Source organism: Entelurus aequoreus, linkage group LG07 (genome assembly GCF_033978785.1).
Source record: "Entelurus aequoreus isolate RoL-2023_Sb linkage group LG07, RoL_Eaeq_v1.1, whole genome shotgun sequence".
In the NCBI taxonomy this organism is placed as follows: domain Eukaryota; kingdom Metazoa; phylum Chordata; class Actinopteri; order Syngnathiformes; family Syngnathidae; genus Entelurus; species Entelurus aequoreus.
In genome coordinates this window covers 22,118,221-22,142,775 of record NC_084737.1, presented here as the reverse complement: position 1 = coordinate 22,142,775, position 24,555 = coordinate 22,118,221, and the positions used below count along the sequence as shown (strand labels likewise).

General features: G+C 37.0%; 3 protein-coding genes across 8 annotated transcripts in view; 1 reads left to right on the top strand and 2 right to left on the bottom strand.

Moving 5' to 3' along the window:
• stat6 (signal transducer and activator of transcription 6, interleukin-4 induced) overlaps positions 1-3,425 on the top strand; it is a 36,656-nt gene extending 33,231 nt beyond the window's left edge. For 3 of the 4 annotated variants that reach the window (XM_062052869.1, XM_062052872.1, XM_062052870.1), the window contains 3 exons: positions 225-305; positions 2,927-3,043; positions 3,116-3,425. In XM_062052869.1, the coding sequence (XP_061908853.1) occupies positions 225-305; positions 2,927-3,043; positions 3,116-3,176 (259 nt within the window). In that variant the 3' untranslated portion in view covers positions 3,177-3,425. Of the gene's footprint in view, positions 1-224; positions 306-2,926; positions 3,048-3,115 lie in introns of all 4 variants that reach the window. The other variant, XM_062052871.1, reaches the window with a different exon arrangement.
• On the bottom strand, positions 2,116-9,891 carry mipa (major intrinsic protein of lens fiber a). Of its 2 annotated transcripts, XR_009826742.1 has the most exons (5): positions 9,277-9,891; positions 9,041-9,205; positions 8,879-8,959; positions 5,084-5,544; positions 2,116-3,163 (listed from the first exon to the last, which is right to left on the bottom strand). XR_009826742.1 is itself a non-coding variant. In XM_062052873.1 (4 exons), the coding sequence occupies exons 1-4, from the start codon at positions 9,634-9,636 to the stop codon at positions 5,359-5,361; spliced, it is 792 nt and encodes a 263-aa protein (XP_061908857.1). In that variant the 5' UTR covers positions 9,637-9,891; the 3' UTR covers positions 4,073-5,358. The 2 variants fall into 2 exon arrangements, 1 of the variants encoding a protein (XP_061908857.1); XM_062052873.1 differs by lacking the exon at positions 2,116-3,163 and having other exon boundaries at positions 4,073-5,544.
• Positions 9,892-12,304: 2,413 nt separating this feature from the next.
• On the bottom strand, positions 12,305-23,236 carry LOC133653512 (prostaglandin E synthase 3-like). 2 transcript variants are annotated; one of them, XM_062052867.1, is made up of 9 exons: positions 23,080-23,236; positions 21,071-21,184; positions 20,891-20,960; positions 20,715-20,813; positions 16,049-16,138; positions 15,452-15,523; positions 14,980-15,036; positions 14,826-14,853; positions 12,305-13,002 (listed from the first exon to the last, which is right to left on the bottom strand). In XM_062052867.1, coding segments are annotated over exons 1-9 (552 nt in total). In that variant the 5' UTR covers positions 23,082-23,236; the 3' UTR covers positions 12,305-12,982. The 2 variants fall into 2 exon arrangements, with proteins under 2 accessions (XP_061908851.1, XP_061908852.1); XM_062052868.1 differs by lacking the exon at positions 15,452-15,523.
• Positions 23,237-24,555: the final 1,319 nt, after the last annotated feature.

Below are 24,555 nucleotides of genomic sequence, written 5' to 3'. Positions count from 1 at the left end.
TTTATACATATTTCTGCCATGCTTCCATGGTTTGATTTTAATTTTTGGGGACTTATGCAGATCCCAAATACCCCAAAACACGTACCAATAGGTAAGAAAAGTTGATTTTGCACAATAGGTCCCCTTTAAAATAGAAATAATTATGTTCTCATTTATCATACAATATCACATAAACTGAACCAATTGAAGATGAATGTCTAACACATCCTGTGTTTGTGTTGCAGGGAGACTGGCCCAGTTGTGCCTCTTGTTGCCAATATGGCTCCTATAGCTGAAAGCCCCCACAACTCTGTTGGGTTTACAATGTAGGTTGCACTTTCTACATATTCTCTACACTTCACTTTGGGGACGAGGTCTTTATTATTTTACACTATCCATCCATCCATTTTCTACTGCTTGTCTCTCTCTGGGTTGCTGGGGGGGCTGAAGCCTATCCCAGCTGTACTCGGGCGGAAGGCAGGGAAAAGTCCCCACCGCATCAGAGAGCTATGGCAGCTAGATTGACGAAACATTGGCAGCTGAGAGCTACTAGTTATATTCACACTGTGTGCACAATTATTAGGGACATTCTGACCATACAATCCTTTTTCCAAGTAAACCTCAATGTAAGGGTGATATAATGATGGATTTTTTTTTAATCACTTAGAGGGTGCAGCTTAAGCAGATCAACACATATACGCACATACATACTCTAGTCTATGCACATGCATCTATATGCATACATACTGTATATGTATGTAATATTGAGGTACATACAGTTGATGCATTAAACTGTACATGCATACACATACTTACATACTGTGTCTACATCAGGGGTCACCAACGTGGTGCCCGCGGGCACCAGGTAGCCCGTAAGGACCAGATGAGTAGCCCGCCGGCCTGTTCTAAAAATAGCTCAAATAGCAGCACTTACCAGTGAGCTGCATCTATTTTTTTAATTTTATTTATTTACTAGCAAGCTGGTCTCGCTTTGCCCAACATTTTTAATTCTAAGAGAGACAAAACTCAAATAGAATTTGAAAATCCAAGAAAATATTTTAAAGACTTGGTCTTCACTTGTTTAAATAAATTCATTAATTTTTTTACTTTGCTTCTTATAACTTTCAGAAAGACAATTTTAGAGAAAAAATACAACCTTAAAAATGATTTTAGGATTTTTAAACACATATACCTTTTTACCTTTTAAATTCCTTCCTTTTCTTTCCTGACAATTTAAATCAATGTTCAAGTAAATTATTATTTTTTTATTGTAAAGAATAATAAATACATTTTAATTTAATTCTTCATTTTAGCTTCTGTTTTTTCGACGAAGAATATTTGTGAAATATTTCTTCAAACGTATTATGATTAAAATTCAAAAAAATTATTCTGGCAAATCTAGAAAATCTTTAGAATCAAATGTAAATCTTATTTCAAAGTCTTTTGAATTTATTTTAAAATGTTTGTTCTGGAAAATCTAGAAGAATTAATGATTTGTCTTTGTTAGAAATATAGCTTGGTCCAATTTGTTATATATTCTAACAAAGTGTAGATTGGATTTTAACCTATTTAAAACATGTCATCAAAATTCTAAAATTAATCTTAATCAGGAAAAATTACTAATGATGTTCCATAAATTCTTTTTTTAAGTTTTTCTCTTCTTTTTTTCGGTTGAATTTTGAATTTTAAAGAGTCGAAATTGAAGATAAACTATGTTTCAAAATTTAATTGTAATTTTTTTCGTGGTTTCTCCTCTTTTAAACCGTTCAATTAAGTGTAAATATCATTAATTATTAATAATAACTTAGAGTTAAAGGTAAATTGAGCAAATTGGCTATTTCTGGCAATTTATTTAAGTGTGTATCAAACTGGTAGCCCTTCGCATTAATCAGTACCCAAGAAGTAGCTCTTGGTTTCAAAAAGGTTGGTGACCCCTGGTCTACATACTGCAGCTGTACTGTAGGTACAGTCGTGGTCAAACGTTTACATACACTTGTAAAGAACATAATGTCATGGCTGTCTTGAGTTTCCAATAATTTCTACAACTCTTATTTTTTTGTGATATAGTAATTGGAGCACATACTTGTTGGTCACAAAAAAACATTCAGGAAGTTTGGTTCTTTAATGAATTTATTATGGGTCTACTGAAAATGTGACCAAATCTGCTGGATCAAAAGTATACATACAGCAATGTTAATATTTGGTTACATGTCCCTCGTGAAATGCAACCTTACCCGAGCAAAAACGAAGAATATTTATCCGGGAGAATCTTGATACTAATTTCATTGACCCAGACACACACAAAGAAGTTGTAGATCTCCATGCTTTTCAAAATGTTCATCTGTTTTGTCGTGTAGAATGACGTCTGGAGCGCAAAAGTTCGATATGTCTGGGAACGTGACCGACCTAGAAATCTTGAGATCACTCGACAAATCTTTTTTTGACAACGTATAGGCATGGATTCCATTGCATAGTTTGATTTTTTACTCGTATCTGCTTTTAGTGGTAAGATCTAGGCCCCTTGCGTACTCTGTTTACTGCACAGTAGCCATGTTGGTTTGGTGCCCCACCAATTCGTTTACTTACGTTCAAAAGTCACGTGACCGAATACAACCTATTCTGCATATTTCAGGGACACAATCCTCTGGGCACAAGTTTCGCAGCTCAGCACGTGTTTTAGTGCACGTCAATTTTTTGTAGATCCGGCCCTTAGTCTGACCATGATTATTATGCAAGACAATGCACGGCTAGCCATTATTGTCATTTTAAAGCCTCAAGATGAGGAAAAAATGTCACGCCCACTTCTTCACCTCAAACTTAAAGGCTTAAAGGGGAGTTTAAGAAGGGTGTTTCCTCACTGTCTCTATTCACGCTTTGTCAGAAAAAACATATGCACTTCTGTCTTCTCCTACTGTAATTAAATGATGTTTACTGCCCTTTCTGTCAGGCATCAGTTCCAGCAATTCAGCCCTGCAGAGTCGCTCGCAACGGACCAGATGGAGACCTCGGAGTCTCCTGCTGTAGAATTCAGTTCGAACTCCCCCTCTGTCTTCAATGATGACGTGTAGGTGTGATTCCTTCACTTCCTTTCCCCGTTGTTCTTTTGCTTTTCTTCAAGTTTGTCTGTCTCTCTCAGGGCCACAGAGGATATGGGCCTAGTCTTGGACAGTCTTCTGAGTTATTCCTACGGAGATTAGAGGACATGGCATTGTTGTCGTTTGGAGCGCGTAAACAAAACATTCTGCCTTTGAGGAAATTCCGCAGCCAGCCTTCACAATCAGACTGGCAGGTAAATCGATTTAGGGCTGCATGAAAGAAAAAAAAGTAGTGACTCTTTTTACCAACTCTTTGGCGATTGGTTATTTTTTATTATTGAACAGATTACTCAACATTTTACTTAATGTGTCGCACTTATGAAAATGAAATGATAAAGAAATTCATTTTAAGATGTTGCATGAGGCAAAAAGAATGTTTGAATTCTCCACCCATAGGATGTGAAGCACTTCTTAAACACACCCACTGACAGTATGCATGTAAACAGTATTAGCTAATGTAGCTGTTTCTACTTTCTAAACTTTCAAATTATACATTTGAATGTAGAAATGTTAATTTTATGTGATGCCCACTTCGTATGAATTTATTTTACTTCAAATCTTTTTACCTTTGCCAATCATTTGCAGTCAGTTATGCAGAGTGCATACTTATGACAGAGTAATAGGTTTTATATTGGTCCTGAAGGGCTAAATGAACAATGACATTTATAAAGTCTCAACTTAAGCAGCTTTTTAACTGAATATTTACCAACAATATGTTAGCACACCAAACTATTACGTGTGCGGAAAATAGGTATAATGTGATATGAAGTACATTTTTGTGTCTTCATATTTTACACTGGTAATTAGTAATACAGTATGTCATCTGTCATTTGTGTTACCCTGAATATAATCCTTTAAAAAAAAACTTGTGCATTTTTTTCAATTGTGCGACTTGTCAGTAGAAGCCTGTGCTTTAGATTTAAAAGATGCTGCTCTTTTCAACAGTCAGTGTAAAAGTTGACGATAAACGGACAAGAAAAAAAGATGTCAAGCAAGAATTTTGGGACATGTTTTTTTGGACATATAAAAATAGATCAATGCCATTTGATTGGGAAGGCATGCCTGCAGTGTAAAGAAATGCTGTCCATTGCATGAGAGCATGACGGTGTGAGAACACAATTGCATCCACGAGTAGTAAATGATTATCATTCCTACACATCCAGCATTAAGAATTCCTCAAATGTTGCTTTAAAAAAAGAAAACTTTACACCGTACATCAAAGGAAAAAAAACTCCAAAAAAAACATGGCACTAAAATGTCAAATCTAGTCAACCAACCACTTTACTCAGGGAAACCACACAGGAATAAAAAATGTAACTCAGAAGGAAAGCTTACATGCCTGGTAAAAGTCACAATGCTAGTCGGGAATTTCGGAGTGAACCTGATTGGAGGAGGATGAGAATGGGGATGTAGAGTATCATCTTCAAAGTTCTCTCTTTCTTTCTCTCTGGAAACCATTGCATGTCTAAAAGAGCCTTTATTAAGTGAGCACACTCATGCGCTCTTTTTGAGTCCATGTTGATGTCACGTCTTTGCTTTTGACTTGGTCAGCTTTGACACAACACAAGGAAACCAGCAGTCATGTTTTTCTGGGATAAGGGATGCTGCAAAAGTGTAGAATTTTCTAAAGAATGAAACCCTTTTTATTGACATAGGGAAGGAAATCCACTGAAAAGTGTGCATGTCCACGTTTTGTAGGTATTATCCTAAGCCAGATACAAAATTAGCATGCTTTTTATTAAACAGCGCCAATATGAGGGTTTCATTACATGGTGTTGATTATTCAGAAAGGAGGATTTCGATTGAATGTCTTGTTGGAAACAACCTTGTCTGGTGTATAGTTTTCTTAAGTTACCATGCATAGGAAGCATTGAAAAGTAAAAAAATAAAAAAGGAAAAATTGAAACAAGCATACACGCACGCACACAGACAACAAGCATCCTCTCTGACACACACTTTAAAAAAAACTGAGAGAAAAATGTGATAATATGATGGAGTACAATACGTACATGTCAATAAGCGATGGTTGCTGGAACAAAACTATAAAGGGCAAAATCATGCCGGCTCAAATTGGAGAAGAAAAAAAGCATGCTGAAGTCTCTACTGTAGCTTCACTCCTAGCAGACTAGAAAAGGAAGAGAAAGAAAGATGAAGGGAGGTCGTCATCTTTGTCCTGCAGTCCAAAAAAGAGGGAGGCACAAGAGCACATGCTGTGACTCAGCTGTTGTGGATGGGATGGAGGAGTGAGGAGTGAGGGGTTAGCAGATGGGATTCTTCTGTGGGCTTATAGTGCCTGGGTCTTCAACTCAATGGGTTCTCCTCGGGTCTCCTGCTGGCCCTCGGCCTCCGGAGGCCTGGTGCCCTTCAGCGTGGCCAGCCGCTCGGAGAGTCCGCGCATACGAGGGAAGAGCATGAAGTCATAGAGCAGAGCGCCAATAGCGCCGCCAATCATAGGCCCCACCCAGTATACCTGCCGGGAAACAACAAGTTGAATGATGTCATACCGCGGTCAAACCGTGGACACAAGTATTGGGACAGCTGGCAAGTGTGTGGGAATTAGAGGTCACAGTTGGAAGCATGAGTTTGTTTATTAGAGAACATGACCATTTTTCACCTTTATTTCAGATTTATCTTGCTTAGATTGCTCTTTATATATGTATATGTGTGTGTGTGTGTGTGACTGAATTGCTGTTATTGTGAGGAGAAGAAACATTAGTTTGGGATAATAACGTGTCCGGGAATGCTCATTAACCCCCGAAACACGTCTTGAACTCAAGACACTCACTTGAAACAGCGACTAAACTACGAAGCAAAAGCCAGCAAGAAAGAACAATCCATTTACCCACAACACATCTCATCTGCTTGCGTTGTTGTAAACAACATAATGGATCTAACATCAATGTACAAACAGAAAGACTCTTTTTTTTTTTTTTTTAAAAGTCCTTTCTTGACTCGTCAAGCTGAGAACAAAAGCACAGCACACTTCCCCCTTTACAAGTTTTTCGACCGGATGTGGCCTAAAATATTGGTCAAAATTGTCCAAAGAGGTATTGTACCAATAAATGTGAGGATTTTTGCATTTACTGTAATTAAAAAAACATTTTATATGTTTTATTTGACGCAAAAAGCACACACTCTATGTATGGTAATTTCAGTGTGAAAGGTAAAACACGGTACCCCGCCTTCCGCCCGAATGCAGCTGAGATAGGCTCCAGCTCCCCCCGCGACCCCAAAAGGGACAAGCGGTAGAAAATGGATGGATGGAAGGTAAAACACGGAATTAAAAAACATTAAAACGGAAAAACTGAATTTGATTGTTTTTTATATTGCTATTGTTATTAAAATGTATCGTTATTACTATTAATATTAGTTTACTTGTGTGGTTTATTCGTTACTAATTTATATTCGTTTTTTTAAACTATATTTAAAGTTGAGGTTTGGTGGTACAATAAATACTATTTTTTTCCAAATTAATGAATAATCGTGTAATTAATCGTGATTGCAATTCCCATCAAAATAATCGTAATTATTATCTTTGCCTTAATCGTCCAGCCCTACATATAAATATATACATACATATACACGCACACACACTAATTTGTATATGTATATACATATGCAAATATATGTATATGTGTGTGTGTGTGTATGTATATATACCAGGCATGTGATTTTTCCGTCTAAAGTCGGAATTCCGTCTTTTTTAATCTCGGGGAAAAAAAAAAATTATCTCCCGTTTTTCCGGGGTTTTTTCCGACCCTAAATCAAGATTCGAGACGTAGTTTATATTACACCGTAGTTGATTGGTCGATATGTTCCTTGTGACCAATCAGGACATCTGTTATGAATGATGACGTTAATAACGTCATCATTCATAATGGTTATTACCGCCATTTTCCATATGTAAACGATGTCGGTTCTCGAGAGAAAGGACGCTTTACGAGTAAAAGAAATTGATAAACATGTCAAAAATAAGTTTCGATGGGACTGGATGGAAAGGGAAATCACTGATACTGTTGGGAAGAAGGAAGTTACGACTTTGTTCGGTAATTTTATTCTGAAAATCGATCGTCCCGGAAAGGTTTTGTGCACGTGGTGCCATGATAATATTGACTATGGATCACGAGGTTTCAAGGCTTTGGAAGTACATGCGAAACGCCAAAAACATATGAAACAACTTGAAGCAAGGAAAACTAACTTTTCACTAGCTGGTACTTTTGGATGTCAACCGAAAGTGAGCAAACCTTACGGACTTCATCCTTTGTTTACATCGACAACTGCCGTAGACATCGAGAGGAAAGATCCACCCAAACAACCCACTTCAGTTGCAGACAGGGTTGTTAATAATGAGATAAGCTAAAAAATATTTGCTTGCGAAATACGCATGTTTGTTTGAAATATTAACCAATTATTGCTTTGCGAAATATAAATGGGTTTTTCTAAAAATAAAAAGCCACGTGAAAATATATTATGAAATTACAGAAATTCAAAGAGTCGCATTATTGATTCCAGTTAACAATTTATTTGAAATAAATTTGCATATTATACTATTTTGTAATATTAAGTTCTTATGTAGTCTCTTGAAACTATTGTCAGTGGTGTAACAATCTTGAAGGTAAATATTTTCACACTTGTTTCATGCAATATGTCAGTGTCCTCACATTATTATTATTTCCTATTTTCAAATATGAGTAAACAATACTAAACATGTTTAATTATTTTCATAAATGTATATCCTATTTTGGCGAAAAGAATGAAATGTTTACATTTGGTATTTTGTTAAATAAATTTGCATGGAAAGCTCATGTTAGGGCTGGGCTCTCCGAGAAAGCTAATGTGTGAAGTGAACTGAAGTAATGTGGTAATACTGTAAATAAAATGTAGATAATAACACTGATCAATGTGACACCTGTGGATGTGAAATGAACACAAGATGTATTATTAGTGACTAAATACTGTTGGGACTGAACCATATACAGTGATTCATTAGGATAATTGGCTTATGTATGTTCTATTAATGATGTTTTCATGTCTTTAAACACTAAAATATGTTCTTCAAATGGTGCTGTCTTTGTTAATTTTAGCATGTTAAATTGGTGAAAAACCAGGAGCTTCGGGGGGCGTTGCCTGGACCTGGCTGGGGGCCTTCGTCCCCCAGACCCCCGGAACTTTTTTCAGTCTTTTTCATAGATTTAACAGTTTATTTTTAGTTTTTACTTTAAACACAGATACCTATATGATCAGTTATCAGGTCAATGCATATGCCAAAATAAGCCCTGACCGGACATAAGATACATTTTCAACAAGTTTTAAGTAAATAAATGATGTACTCAGTTAAAACATGTTTTGAAATATTCCTGGATAACATTCTGACAATAAAATTGCAATTTTGTCCGAATATTGTTTTTTTAAGTTAGTTTAAATTATGCAAGTGCGTAATAGCCTGTGATTAATCAAATGTGTAATTAATCCGATTAAAACAATCATTTGACAGCACCACTTTTTTTTTTTTTACATGAAATGACATCCTATTTTTTGGGAAACCCTAATTCGGTGATTCTCAAATTGTCGTATGTTGGCTCCATCTAGTGGTATGCCAAAGAACAGTGGCCAAAAATATTAAATGAAAAATATACTCGGCCTTGTTTTTTTAATGAATAATTAGACCTGTTACGCTACTGCGTTTCAATATTGGTCATTATGGTGGTACTTGGAGAGCCAAGTGTTTTCTGAGGTGCTACTCTGTCCTAATTAAGAGGTGTGTTATAAAAACATTGCACTATCAGGTGTGTATGTGATCTTACCCAATGGTTGACAAAGTTCTTGACCAGCACAGCGGGGGCGAAGGACCTCGCTGGGTTCATTCCTGCTCCGGTGTAATAAATCTAAGTGAAAGAAACGTGAGGTTAGGGACAATAGGAATAGGCTATTAAATGCACACAAGAGTAAACAGGAAGTAGTCGCACCCCAAGAAGATGTCCCATCAGCACTGAGAAACCGATAGCCAGGGCGGCGGATCCCAGGCGTCCGTTGCGCCTCTCATCTGTGACGGCGAAGATGCAGACGACAAGCTGCAGGGTGAGGAAGACCTCCATGGTGGTGGCCATTCCCAGACTGATGCCTGGCTGCACCTGCAGGACAGCAGAAGAAGACGGAAGTTAGCGTACGCCATCAGACTGGAGGACTCGGGGGGGTGTCTTACCGTGTTGAGGGCCAGGTTGCCCCTCATGTTGCTGGGTGTGACACCGTAGAGCACGGCAGCACCAGCCAAGGCTCCGAGACACTGGGCCACAATGTAGAGGATGGCACGGAACAGAGACATCTGGGAGCTGATGAGGAATGCGAAGGTGACGGCGGGGTTGATGTGTCCTCCGCTGATGTGGCCGATGGACTGAATGAGCGTGGCCGCCGCCAGCCCGAAGCAAAAGGCCACATGCAGAACATTGTGAGGGCCCGTGGTCCAGCGGAGGGCGGCCCCCAGACCGAAGAAGACGAAGAACATGGTGCCGTAGAACTCGGCAAACACCGCCCGCCAGAAAGACATGGAGCGAACCTCCCACATGGTGCTCGTACTTGACTAAAAATAAAAAATAAAAAGGAGATTTGAACACCTTCAGTTCAAATCTAAGTGCCTCTGGAAAGCTCAACTATCAACATGCACGTTTGGATACTTTGCGAATTCTGATATTCATGGAGAGCTCCTGAGTGGAGCGCCGCACAGTTCTGCTAGCATGTAGGAGCCAACCTCAGGGATGTTAGCGGAACATGAAGACACAAGCACTGCACTCATTCAGCTCCTTTACCAGGCCAGGGGGGACTCGGAGGCCTTTTTATAAGAGCCTCGCTGAGCCCAGGGGAGTGGTCAGCGCACATTACTGCAAGTGACAACAACATCATTAACCCTTACCTTGCCATGACCGCCACGCTATCATCATTGTAGCCATCACTCAGCTGATGGGAGCACAGGGTCCATCTAGAAACCATCAGATTGAATATACTGTACTGTGCCATTCAATGCAAGTTCATCAGCAAAATCATTACACTGGTTAGGTTAATTTTTTTTTTTAAAGTCATAAAAAAATTCAGAGATTGGTTGACTTGATTTTTTGCTGCTCTTTATTTAAAAAAATATTTCATTTGCATTTTTTAAAATAAAAATATATACTTTTTTAAGTTGACAGAATAAAACCGTACAAACATGCTTTGCTTATAAAATATAAAGAAAAATCGTTAAATTCCACCCAATTTACATACAAATAAGCGTAAGAAAAAATATAAACTCTTAGCATTTGATAGATTTTCTTTATCTTTTAAAAAGCATGCATTTAAATGTTTTGTATTTTTTCACTGAATAATAAAAATGCAAAAATATGTACTTTTGAAGTTGACAAAAAATCTACAAAAATTATTAAAAAGAAAATCTTTTTCAATTAAATTTTTAATACAAATAAGTGAACGAGTAAAAGATAAATCTAAATATTTTAATATTAAAAAAAAATAAATTTGTAATAATAAAATTAAAAACATACATTTCACAAAATTATTGATTTGTTTCAATAAAAAAAAATTGTTTAATCAATTCAATTTCGACAATGTTTCTACAAATAAGCAATAGAAAGTAATCATAAAACTAAATATTGATATATTTTCTTTATCCTTAAAAAAAATCGTTCATTTGTATTTTTTTTTTTTAAATGAGTAATACAAATTAAAGCATATATATTATTTTTAAGTTGACTAAAAAATCTACAAAAATAGAAAGTTATCTACAAGAAAAACTTTTTTCAAATAAATGCTGCTGGCCGCTTTTCCATAAGAATAAGCATAAAGGTTTTTTTAACGCTGTTACTAAGTATTTATTATATTTATTGGAATTTACACACAAGAAGCACATTTTAAGTCCTACTTTTAAACTACAATATGTCACATATACAGTTTTTAAAAGTGCAAACAATTAAACGTATAAATGGAAACCCTAAAAAGACATTTTATTGTTGCTTTGCAGCAACAATAAATGCAGACTGTTGCACAGTGCAGCTCAGCAAGGCCGAGTTAAGCTGTGCATGGTTTCAACTCAATTACTTGGGAAAAAAAGTTATTACATTCAGTGTGAAACGAGTCATTGAATGTGACACAAAGTGTTTATTTAGCTGACGGCCTGTGCATCATAAACAACATAAAAGTTGAGCTTTAGCTTCTGGGTGCTGGTAAAATGCACGGTGTGGCATCAGAAGTGATTAGGCAGACTTTTTACATTGTGTGTCGGGACAGCGTTGCAGGCTCAGGCTGGATAAAGCGCTGTAAAATCCACGGGCGTAGAGGAAAAAAGGGGAGAGTGGGGCGCGGGTATTGAACGTCCGCACTGGAGCGTCGTGCTGACCGGGGCAGCTCGATGGGCGCCCGATGAGAGGCCGTTTTGAAAGGATTGTGCTGAGCTCAGTGAGGCTTTGTCTGCTCATAAAATGCTGGCAGCAACAGTTTCTGCTGCTTTCTCTATCGTGTTTATCTTGGCCTTATTGTCGTAACAATGCATTTACTTCAATTCTTTTACTTGCAGGATATTACCTACATATTATTTTAAATTGCGCAAATTATCACAAGGAGCATTTTTCATACTTCTTTTCCATGCAGGCATCTTGTTAGTTGTTAGTTGTTAGCTTGTGCATCTCCACCCCAACAAAGCCATCTGTTGTGGGTTTAAGCCCCAGTTTAGTTTTACAAGAGGGGGGGGGGGTTTAAAAGGTGCTTGCATTGGAGTTTCCTACCCCGCGCTGACACCTGCATTATACAACTTGACCCACTCAAACTAGTCATTGGTAGAGGTGGGAATCTTTGGGCACCTCACCATTCGATTCAGATTCTTGGTGTGACAATTCGATTCAGAATAAAGTCTCAGATTCTCCTAATGTATTATTTGGTGTATTAAAACCTTTTCAAAGCAGGTTTCAATACCTCCTTTAGTCGCTGAAGTATGGCCTATACACAGTAAGCTTGGAGATGGCCTAAAAACTTTGTTTTAAAATTTTTTATACATTTTTGAAAATTCTGATTTGATTAAAAGTCGGAATAAATATTGTGATTCTGATGGAAATCTATTTTTTTTAATAACCCCTAGAAATCAGTATTGACTATTTTCCTTTCCATTGTGCTGTCAAGGCCTTGAGATAGAAAATATTCTGTATTATACGTATTATCCATCGATTTATAGCGGATGAAGAACTCTCGGAGACTGACGTTGACCAGAGTGAACAAAGTTTATTAGAAATTTTGAGCCAACAGTCAAGTACAAATGATGCTAAACACATTTTTGATCAACCACACACCTTCCAAAGTGTAGTTTTAGTGTTTTGTTTTTGGGAGGGAAACACATCAATCACCTGCACAAGGCTTGGTATAGAATCAATGTCTTTACCTTAGAATGCCTCTGGAAGAAGTGTTTTTGTTGCATTTGCTACACAACATTTTGTACACAAGTTGGACTGTACCGTTCTCAACACATGACATCATTCTTTACTTCACTGGCTGAAATGCATTCAAATGTTAAATCTTCGTACATGTTGATATACAATTAAAAACATTCCTCTTTTTTGTAATCAAACAAAATAAGTGCAATTTTCATTACAAAAGGGGGGGGGTTTGTCTTTTTAGGCGCAAAACAAATCTGGCTTTGTAGAAATCACAATACACAGAACAAAAAAGGGAGGTGGGGGGGTAAGACACCGGCACATTTTTTACAGTCAGAACATTTGGATTGGAACACAGTTGTCCATGTGGAGAAGACGTGTGCATGTCTTCATCGCCTTCATCCTTTGCTTTGGAAACTGCACAAACAAGCTTTCTTTTCCAGAAGATGACTGCTGTCAACTTGCAGCCGACTTCCATCTTCACGTTTTACCACTCCAGTAGATCTACTCAAGGTCAGGCATTTCTAGGCAACACATAAAAAAATAGGCGAGTTAATAGCGGCCCTTTATTTTACATCTCCCAAGTAAAGGCTGTTCTGAGAAAACAATTACTAAATAAAATACAATTCAAGAATGTCATGTTGCTACATCGCACATGCTTTTAGAATGCATGTTGCCAACAAAAACAGTGGTGCCTCAGTTTTCGTTAGTAACCCGACAGTCGTACAAAAACTAAGCGTTTTTACCAGGGGAAACAGTTGAAAAAAATAAATGAATCCTTTCTACACACATCTACAATAATTATACACAAAAAATGCACATAAATGATGAAAGAAATGGACAAATGAACATTTAGCATCACTTTTACCTTAATTGAAGACTCTTGATAGTGATGCACAGAGAGGGAGGAGGGAGGAGGGAAGAGCCACACACGCCACCTCCATACTTTGTACTGTGTGACTTCAATTTAATAGCGTTTCTCAGCTTCTTTATCAAAGTGCTGGTACTCTTGTTATTTTCAAGAACGCAGACAGCGGTTATAAGAAACATCTACACAGCTTTTAAAAAACACTAACACTGAAAAAAAAGTTTTTTCATGAGCTGTGTAGTGCATAGTGAGGTTCCTGACATTGTACACATTTTCAGACAATGTACACACATACTTTTTGTCTGTCATACCTTTTACAACTTGGCTCACAAGCTTAAAGGAAAACTGCACTTTTTTGGGAATATTGCCTATCATTTACAATCGCGTTGCAGCGTTTGCTATTTGCTTCAGCAACAACTACTATTAATCATGGCAGACTTCATGGGTTCCAGTGACTACTTTGGGACAAATGATGATCCAGAACTTTCTATTTTTGAGCCTGAATACACAGAGGATGATCTACAAGTTTTAGAAGCTGAGTAATAAGCAGATCCAGCTCTAGTGATTCTGGTTGGAATTTCTTTAACCGTTAATTTAAGTCAAAGTACCAATGATTGTCACACACACACACACAATAGGTGTGGTGAAATGTGTCCTCTGCATTTGACCCATCCCCTTGTTCACCCCCTGGGAGGTGAGGGGAGCAGTGAGCAGCAGCGGTGGCCGCGCCCGGGAACCATTTTTGGTGATTTAACCCCCAATTCCAACCCTTGATGCAGAGTGTCAAGCAGGGAGGTAATGGGTCCCATTTGTATAGTCTTTGGTATGACTCGGCCGGGGTTTCAACTCACAACCTACCGATCTCAGGGCGGACACTCTGACCACTAGGCCACTGAGTAGGTGTGCACATGTGCACAGCTTAGAGGGTACATTACATGCCAGGTGCATTGTTTTTAGATTTGTGAATTCACTGACTTTAAAGATTTGTTAAGGATCTGTGGGAACCCTGAAAGTGGCGGACCTCAAGCAGCGCTTGTAGTTGTTTTAGCAGGAGAATTCCATCCCTGCCATCAAGGTGTCGATGCAAGATCACGTCATCTACAAAACTAGTTTGGCTAGACTTACCGTTGCAGTCTGGTGCGTTCAGTGACCCTCTGGCAACACAAACTCTAAGGCTTTCATTGACTTTGATTGGACTATTACTGTAAGGTGGGATTTTATTTGGCTCCATGGTGGCTTGTTTTGCAGTTGTACTCAATGAAAAAAATTAAATAAAGCACAGCGATTGACTCACAAACGTGTGTTTATTTGTACTTAGTCAACGAAGAAATAGCCAAACATATTTTTACGAAATTGTTTGCTTAAAACCTAATATTAAAACTGGAGTGTATGAAAATCAAGATCCCACTGTATGTAATGTTCAGTATATAATATTTTATTAGATGTAATACAATTATCTATTAATAAAACATCACTTACTTTCATCGTCGCTGTCTGCGGACCCGTGCTGCAGGAGACAACAAAAATTTATTTTTCTAAAACTAAAATTCAAATTAAAACTGCTGGCAAATTGTATACATCTTAACATGGATGTGTGCTGACCTATATATGATTGTGTGTATTAAAAGCCTACCTCATCATCAGCACAATCTAAGTCAGGGAGGTCATCTCCTCCCATGTTGTTCATCATCTGAATACATGAACAAGACAAAACACAGTGAGTGTCTACCCTACCGTACATACTGTAGCATTTATATAGTACCAGATCACGACAGAGTTAAGGTTTATTTCTTTTAATAGCCCAATGTTAAAACAGCGCTTATTGCCCAAAAGTGCTGTGCAAATTCCAATACAAGCTATATATAAGACGCAGCTAAACAAGCCAATCAATAAAATACTAACAGTGGACACTGTATCCTGTACTGATGGGGTTCTGAAATTCGGAATTATGGTGTCCGTAAATGCAGCATTTCATCACTACTATTTATTTTGAGAAATGTCACTATGGAGTTGGCTGAAATGATTCATCGATTTGTATTTTGTCATTTCAATAATTGATTTAAAGAGTAAAATAAACACAAGACTGCTTCAATAGAGCAGTGCACCTGTTGGTGATGTAGCTCAGGCTGCCACTGATGTGGCCTCTGTGCACGTGTCTGTGTGTGTGGGGGGGATAGCTTGAAGAAAAACGAGAGAGAAAACGAGAGACGCTGTCAAAGGTTTTGTGATAATTTGAAAGACTGACATCGTGCTGAAACATGGTGACATTTTGCTTTAAAAACAGCAAAAAAATAAGTAAAAGTTTATTTTATGTTTGACTTGCATAACAAATGTTTGATTCAAACAGCATTTTAGTGTCTCGTTTACTGTATATGTTAATCTTAATGAGTTGTAACTGTAAAAAAAATAGTTTCTTTTTAAATATAATATAAAGCGATGCTCCTGTGGTAAAAGTGCAAACTTCAATGTCCTGTGCATTTATAAGAATAAAAAAATTGATCAGAAAAATCTTTGTTTATTTCAATTATTTTCCCTTGTTTTATTCAATTACTTGATAATCGATAGCTGCATACAAGCTGTATGGATACAATGCGGAATTAAATTCAAGAGCAGAAAACATGTTAACCAAGTGAAAAAAATCATTAGCAATTATTTTTGAAAATGTATACTTTTATTTAGTACCAGTTTTGTAATCGACTTACCTCTGAGAACTTATCAAAACTGTTTAAGTCCTCATCTGAGTCATCTTCCCAGTCTTTCCAGTTATTGAAATCCACACTGATACAGTTGCTCTATCAAAGAAGCAGAAGACAAAATAAATCTGAGAGTTGACATAAGTCATAAATTGTCAGTAATTGTTGCTCCAAAGCTAATGAGGATTTTGACAAAATTAGGATAATAAGTTGTTTTTTTGGGTCTTTCTGTACTTTCTGACATTCATTGCACCAGCGGGAGCATGTTAGAAGCCCGCTGGTAACTAAACACTGCATCACTATAGTGGCGGAGTGCACTATAGTGATATATATGGCCGCAAAATTATACTTTAATGAAAAAAAAACCCCAACATATTTTATTGTAAGTTTACGAGCTAGAGTATGTTTAGACCTATAATTAGAATTATTGTTTTGGTTTATATCGTAAATAAAATGAATGTCAGAACGACTCAAATGCATGCATCCGGCCATAGCCGTACACGTCCTTGGTCTCCAACATGGTACATGTGGTTTAGTTGTCTATAATCTATTTATACCACGGCTCTGAGTCAAATAACGCATTGCTGCCACAAGTGGTTGACAAGTGTATCACAAATGTGTACCGCTGCGGCCCAACTATGGTTCTCTGCCATCACTGGCATTTGAGTGACAGCCATGTTTGCCAATCAGAGTTTTTTCGCCTTCGTTTGTTCGTCTCTCGCTTCAAACAGGGAGAAAGAGGTCTCACTCTGTGCATTGCTCTCAGCACCTGAGCTTGTTTATTTAACAGTACAATTAACTGAACGCACTGAGCCCTCTTTACAGTCATTCACAATCTCCGTTTCGCTGGGCGGAAAGCAAGATCTCTCATTTACAAACACACAGGAAAGAAACAGACAGCCTCCCTATTCGTGACTCGCCAGTAAGAAGTTCCGCAAAGTAACCAAAATTAGGAGGAAAAAAAACATGATTACCACACCCAATGTCTCGTAGTAATATACAAATCGGATAGGCAATACACGCCCATCCACACGGACGAACGAGCGAGAATACCATTAACACAATGATGATGATGGCAATTAAACAAACGAAAGGACAAAGTACGACTTTGTTTTTTCAACTCGGAAATAAAAAGGCACTTGAAGATGTTCAATATTTAAGCTAAATATTTGCTTACAGAAATGAGTCCATTTTATTTTTTTCTTTTGTTTGTTTATTTGAGTATAACAATGTTACCTTCCAATTACAGTGGTAAACAATACTACTGTAATGACAAAAACATGTATATCCTTCTGAATAGTTACTTGCATTATTTATTATTATTATATTATAGAACCTTTATTTAACCAGATAAGAAAACCCATTGAGATCAAGATCTCTTTCACAAGGGTGACCTGGCCAAGAGGTCAACAGCACATGTCACAGAGCAGTTTCAAAATAAATACATTAAGACATACATTGTAAATACATAAGAGAACTGTAAAACAACAGAGATTTACATCTTTAAAAACACAGGCACTGTGCAAACGTCTCTCGCTGTTTGTCCCTCAGGACAGAAGGGAAGGCTCCAAATGGAAGTAGTTCTGTAAGTTTCAGTTTCGTCTGCAATTCATTCCATGCCATAGGGGCAGCAATGCCAAAAGCTCTTTTGCCAAATTCAGTCCGTACATGAGGAACAGTTAAAACATACAAATTGTTAGAACGTAATGCGTAAGAGCTGCTTTTTCTTTGTAACAGAGTACACAAGTATGGAGGTATTAAACCTAAAAGAGCCTTATAAATTAAAGTCAGCCAATGTGTGTACCTGCGTGCACTCAATGAAGATAAGTCTGACTTCATATACAGTTGACAATGGTGGGTGAGACTACGACAGCCAGTAACAAATCTTAGTGCTGAGTGAAAAACAGTGTCCAAGGACTGGAGGCATTTAGATGAAGCACTAAAATAAAGCACGTCTCCATAATCAATTACAGGCAAGATAGTTGCTGTCACCAATTTCTTTCTTACTTTAAGAGAGAAGCAGTTTTTATTTCTAAAAAAGAAACCAAGCTTTATCCTAAGCTTAGAGACCAAGTTGTTAATATGGGCTTCAAATGAAAGCTCCTGATCAAGAGTAAAACCCAAGTACTTGTAATTTAAGACCTGCTCTATAGGGTTTCCATTTGATGTTACAATATTTGGAATATTTTCCAGTAGCACCCTTGAATGAGAGAAAACCATTACCTTGCTTTTATCTGTATTTAAAACCAATTTAAGATCAAATAAGCGAGCCTGGATGACATCAAAAGCAGCTTGTAAAAACTCAAAAGCCTGAGTGATGGAGGTTGAACAGCAATATAAATAATGGTGTCGTCTGCATAAAAATGGTACATTGCATTTGACAAATTATTACAAAGATTATTTATGTAGATAGAAAATAAAATGGGCCCCAGCACTGAGCCTTGTGGAACGCCTTTGGTAATGTCCAGTAATGAAGAGGTGGTCCCAGCCACCTGTACAAAATTATGATTACATTACATTATAATCACTGTATAGTTTTTATCGGTTGGTTCTTCAATTTAGGAGCATGATGTAAACAAAAGCTCTAAATCTGTCAGCAGAAAGCCAAACATTTTTAAGTAAATTATTGCATATTGTTCTAATGTGTGGCACCTTGGGAAACAAATATGTTGATTAACAGTCTAAAAGCAACATTTTAATCGCAATCTCAATTTTTAAGAGAAAAACGCAATTAGGTTTTTTCTCTGAATCGTGCTGCCCTACTATTTTGTGGTCTACATAACATGTAATTGTGGTGCTTTGGTCAAAATTTAGCATTGATTTGGTTTAACAGACCATCTTCAAGCTGCTTTCTGACTGTCTCTTCAGAATGCGCCATTTTGTGGGCGGTCTAATTTTTGTGCCGCAGCCCTCCTTGAGACTAAGACCCCTTTGACTGTGTTTCCATCCAGTCAGCCACGTTTTAGTATTTAGCGCTATGAGTCTACTGATGGATATAAGTACACCACTTTTTATTATAAATGTCAACAACGAAGGATTTCAGCATGCTTGTGCATTAGATGGAACAATCAATTCATCACAATTTATTTATACAACCCTTAATCACATTTGCCTAAAGGGCTTTACAAACCACAACATCTTATCATCTGAACCCATATCTGTGCAACAAAAAACTTCAAAAACCCAAACTGGGAAAAAGAAAAAAATTTAAGAAAATAGCTTGTTAACAGACTTCTTCTGTTTGTTTGATATTGCCCAGCACCACCGCAATCCCAAGAGGGACAAGCGGTAGAAAATGGATGCATGTCGTTACTGCCAAAAGTGGTGGAAAAATGTATTACAACTAAATTACAGCTGTGTATGGGCCGCAGAAAAATATATTTTTGGTGGCCCTCACGGGGGGGGCACTTGCGGCCCAATGTTTAAGAAACACTGATCTAGACCACAAGAAGTTTGTTGAATGTACCGTAAATTCCGAACTATAAGCCCCTACTTTTTACATGGTTACTTTTCTACACTTTGAACCCTGCAGGTAATTTATGGATTTTTCTTCGCTTACGGACATAATAAAAACACTTTAAAAAAGAAGAACCAAAAACACCATAGGGTTTTTTATTGTTTGTACTATGGCGCCATCTTTTGGACACTCACTGCAGGTGCTGCAGTGTCCTTCCATTTACCGATGTTGCTTTCAACAGGAAGTAGAGTGACTGTCAGTCTTTTAGCCGTCCATAACGTTTTTACTCGTATTGATTTTTCATTCATCACTCCAAGCAACGTTGGTATGTTTTACAGTATAACTAAAACTGTTTATACTTATTAAACCGTCCCATGTGTGAGGTCTGTAGGGGAGTTTTCGTGCGTATTTGTAAGCGCTATCGTAATGTAATGACGCTAGCATAGTTAGCTAATATGCTACCACGTTTACGAGTGTCAGTGTTAGTATTAACTAACAACACCATTCTTTTTGTATTGTTTCAGTTTCACAAATTCCTCAGTAAATTCACCAATACCTCACCGTGGAGTTATTGAGTCTGTTCAGCTGATAAATAATAAATAAATTAACATTTACAGAGTCTTACTGTGTAAATAACTCATTTCGCAACATATATATCTACAGCTTACAGTCCGGTGCAGGTAATATACGGAAAAACTATTTTTTCTTTTAAAATTTGGTGTGTGCGGCTTATATCCCGGTGCGCTCTATAGTCCGGAAAATACGGTAAATTAAAATCATTATATTTACCTTTACCCTGCCCAAAAGCCAGAGCTACAAATTATATTCAGGAGCCCCCTCATTATATTTTGTTGTTTTTTGTTAGGTTGTCTTGTCATGCATTTATTGTTGTAGTTCCCTGTGGTACAACTTTCAAGTAAAGAACGGACCGGACCGCACCAAACTGAGGAAAGTAAAGCCGGTAAGTGTGTAGTGATTTTCCTTTTACTACTAGCAGTAGTTAACTTACTTTTACGCTTTACAACTGTCAAAAATGTTAAAAGGCTACTTAAAAAAGGGTGACCAATATTATCTAAAGGTTGCCATTATTTACTCTGGGGAAAAACGGATCCACAATCAAAACAAATCAGAGGTGGCCCAGCATTCTGGAAAGGACTGTGCCTCACCTCAGAGTTACGACAATTATTGTGAAATATTTCCAAAGTTGCCAATTGTTACCCTTGTTTTGTCTTTGGTAAGTCGAGGCCACGCTTTCCCAGGCTCTGCCTTTCGTAAACAACACAACACAGACCTGTCTGTGCGCCTGTGTTTGGATTCCTGTATGAAACAAATACTTGGAATTATTTAAAATCTGTAACACATACCGGGAAGTACAATACATGTGACAAACTCACTTTGGGGTCAATCTCCCCATAAAGGTCCACCGTATTCTGATTTTTGATGTCGCTTGTTCCACTTACACAGCTGCACGCGAAAGAAATCAAGCAAAATCAGGACTACTCATACCAAAATTTGATGTTCTTAACACAAGAACTATTGATCTCAGGTACATAAATTTTATACAAGTCACTCACTTGAAGTCAAGCTTGGACTTGTCAAAATGTACATGCAGGTCTTTACTGTCCTCCACGCAGAACTCTATGAAGACAAAGTCCCGTCTGTCATACCACTTAGCTGCTGCAGGCTGCCTACATGTTGCACACAAACAAAGACAAGACGCATCAACTGGCCATACATACTGTACTATACAAAATATAATTACAGTATTTAACTTTACTTCACTCTATTGTTATGTTTGTGAGAACATTAATATACTCACTGACAATGAACATTATCTTTGTAAAGATTGTTAGAAAAAATTACCTCTAATTAACCTCTTTACATCAAGGGTTTTCAAAGTACAGTATGAGGCGTCGAGATGTGACGTTCAGAAACGAGTCAAATCTTACATCACATTTTCCAGTTTAGTTTTTCATTGTTCGAAAAGCAGTAGGAAGAAGCAGAGCTTATTTAATTATTTTCCGTTTCATAGCAATTACTAACACCTTTATTCACTTCCTGGTCTCAATTTGTAAACAATTTACTGCATAAATATTATATTTCTTTTAATAGTGATGTAAGTTGTAAATCACAGAAGTTCTAAATATTTATTATGACTCTTTTTTGTACTTGTAACACTTGAGTTTGAACAGTTCCTTAAACATGATCATATTAGTACTTTGACGTATTTGCTTATCCATTCCATAAAGTTTCACATATTGATATACTAAAGGTCTTAAGTGATACACGTGCATACAATTGTTTTACATTACATTTTTCTCTGAGGTTATATTTCTCCTCTTTTGTTGAGAAGAATTGCTGTACATTCTTAGGTAGCAGGTTATAGTTTTCTTTGTACATAATTTTATCTATTTGCAAATTCACTATATATTGGTGAATTTTGGTATTTTTGATTCAATAAATAAAGGGTTTGAATGTTCTCTATAATTAACATTCAAACTGACTTCTTTTGTAACAGAGTTAGTGAATGTAGTGTACTTTTTAAGTTATTTCCTTATATCTCTACACAATAACTCTTAGGTAACACTTGAAATTAATAAAACAATGAGCCAGACGTTTGAACAGCTCTTTGATAGAAATAGTTCATGAAGATCTGTCTCTCTTCAAAGAGCCATATGTCCCATCTCTAACTTCCTGCACAAAGAGAATAATATAAAGTATTTTCTCTTGTGGCAGTCTGACTAAGCCACGCAGCGAAAACAATTGCTGTAGATGATGCAGGTATATCAAATAATGGTAGCGTATGGTGCATATTTATATTTCAAATAACTTGCCGGTAGCACGCTGTTAGTCCAGTTATTAATTTACCATATCCTTATACATTTAACTAAATACTAGTACAGTCATTCACAAACGCAGGCTCCATTTAGTGGTATGTCAAAGAATAATTTTATTAAAGTACAGCATTTTATTTTCCTATATTCTACCACAGTGTTACTGTTTAAAATCTGTGTAATGTTACAGTGTCCAAAATATTAAATACAAATCAAACCTCTGCCTTGTTTTAATGAATGCTTAGGCCTACTACGCTACTGTTGGAGAGCAACGTTTTTTCCTGAGGTAGTACTTTGTTACAAAACTTTTAAGAACCACTGTACTAGTATATATCATACCAATAATATTATTACCCAAAAAGCGACACCTATGCAACAAGGCATTTCAATGAGACTGAATATTTGTATAGTAATTGTTTTCACTCAATGAAAATATTAGAGCTACTAGCTAATCGTGACACCATGCTTTTGGTGTGCTAGCTTGACCTTAGCTAATGAGTTAACGATTAAAAATAGGTCACACCACTCTCAAAACACAGCTTTAAAGGCATTTTAGTGGGGGGATACGGTCATAGACAATGCACTTTAGAACGGCTGTTCATTCATTGAGGGGATATAATGTCCGTTTAACTATCAACTCACTGATGTGGCTAAATCATGTGTTAGCAACATTAGCTAACTAACCCGCAATGCACACTCAAATACGAAGCGTAGTAAGCAAGGACGCCTACCAAGTAAACAACACTTACATCGTCACTGTGCGTGCACTTTATCGCCTCCGTCGGACTATGATATGGACAACAGAGTGAACTAGTTGTAGAGCTCAAGAAGATTACTGAAACATAAACCGTTAACTAGATGACGTCGACGAGCCCGCTGTCCAAAAATCGCGAGATTTCCTGGTTCTCGCGGGCCTCACGAACAGTGGAATAAAACGAACATTCTAGAACAGTGCACATGGCAAAAAAGAATTAGAACTCTACGTTAAAACACCCTACCTCTAACAACCAAAAAGCTGTGATAACGATGATGCTGTGTTCCAAATTTAAATTATTTACTGAGCTTGTGTGAGCCTATGGCTTTGCACTTTGTTATACAGTATATATATATATATATATATATATATATATATATATATATATATATATATATATATATATATATATATATATATATATATATATATATATATATATATATATATATATATATACATATACAGGTAAAAGCCAGTAAATTAGAATATTTTGAAAAACGTGATTTATTTCAGTAATTGCATTCAAAAGGTGTAACTTGTACATTATATTTATTCATTGCACACAGACTGATGCATTCAAATGTTTATTTCATTTAATTTTGATGATTTGAAGTGGCAACAAATGAAAATCCAAAATTCTGTGTGTCACAAAATTAGAATATTACTTAAGGCTAATACAAAAAAGGGATTTTTAGAAATGTTGGCCAACTGAAAAGTATGAAAATGAAAAATATGAGCATGTACAATACTCAATACTTGGTTGGAGCTCCTTTTGCCTCAATTACTGCGTTAATGCGGCGTGGCATGGAGTCGATGAGTTTCTGGCACTGCTCAGGTGTTATGAGAGCCCAGGTTGCTCTGATAGTGGCCTTCAACTCTTCTGCGTTTTTGGGTCTGGCATTCTGCATCTTCCTTTTCACAATACCCCACAGATTTTCTATGGGGCTAAGGTCAGGGGAGTTGGCGGGCCAATTTAGAACAGAAATACCATGGTCCGTAAACCAGGCACGGGTAGATTTTGCGCTGTGTGCAGGCGCCAAGTCCTGTTGGAACTTGAAATCTCCATCTCCATTTTTCCGGAATGGAAAAATTAAATCAACATAAAAAACCCAAGATACACTTACAATTAGTGCACCAACCCAAAAAACCTCCCTCCCCCATTTACACTCATTCACACTCATTTGCCCCCTGGTCCGTGGGACAAATTTTCAAGCGTTGACCGGTCCGCAGTTACAAAAAGGTTGGGGACCACTGGTGTATATGACAACTGTAAGTGAAAAGTTCAATTTAAACCTGATTTAAAGCGGTGTACTTGTTGCAAATTGAACCCATTTACTTTGGAAATTGTGTATAGGCTATGGGAAAACATACAAGACTCTGTATGTCAACGATTGTTTTTTATAGGTATTATTAGTCAATTTAACCTTTAAAAAGTACATATATTAAATTATTCTCTAAGGCAATGTCA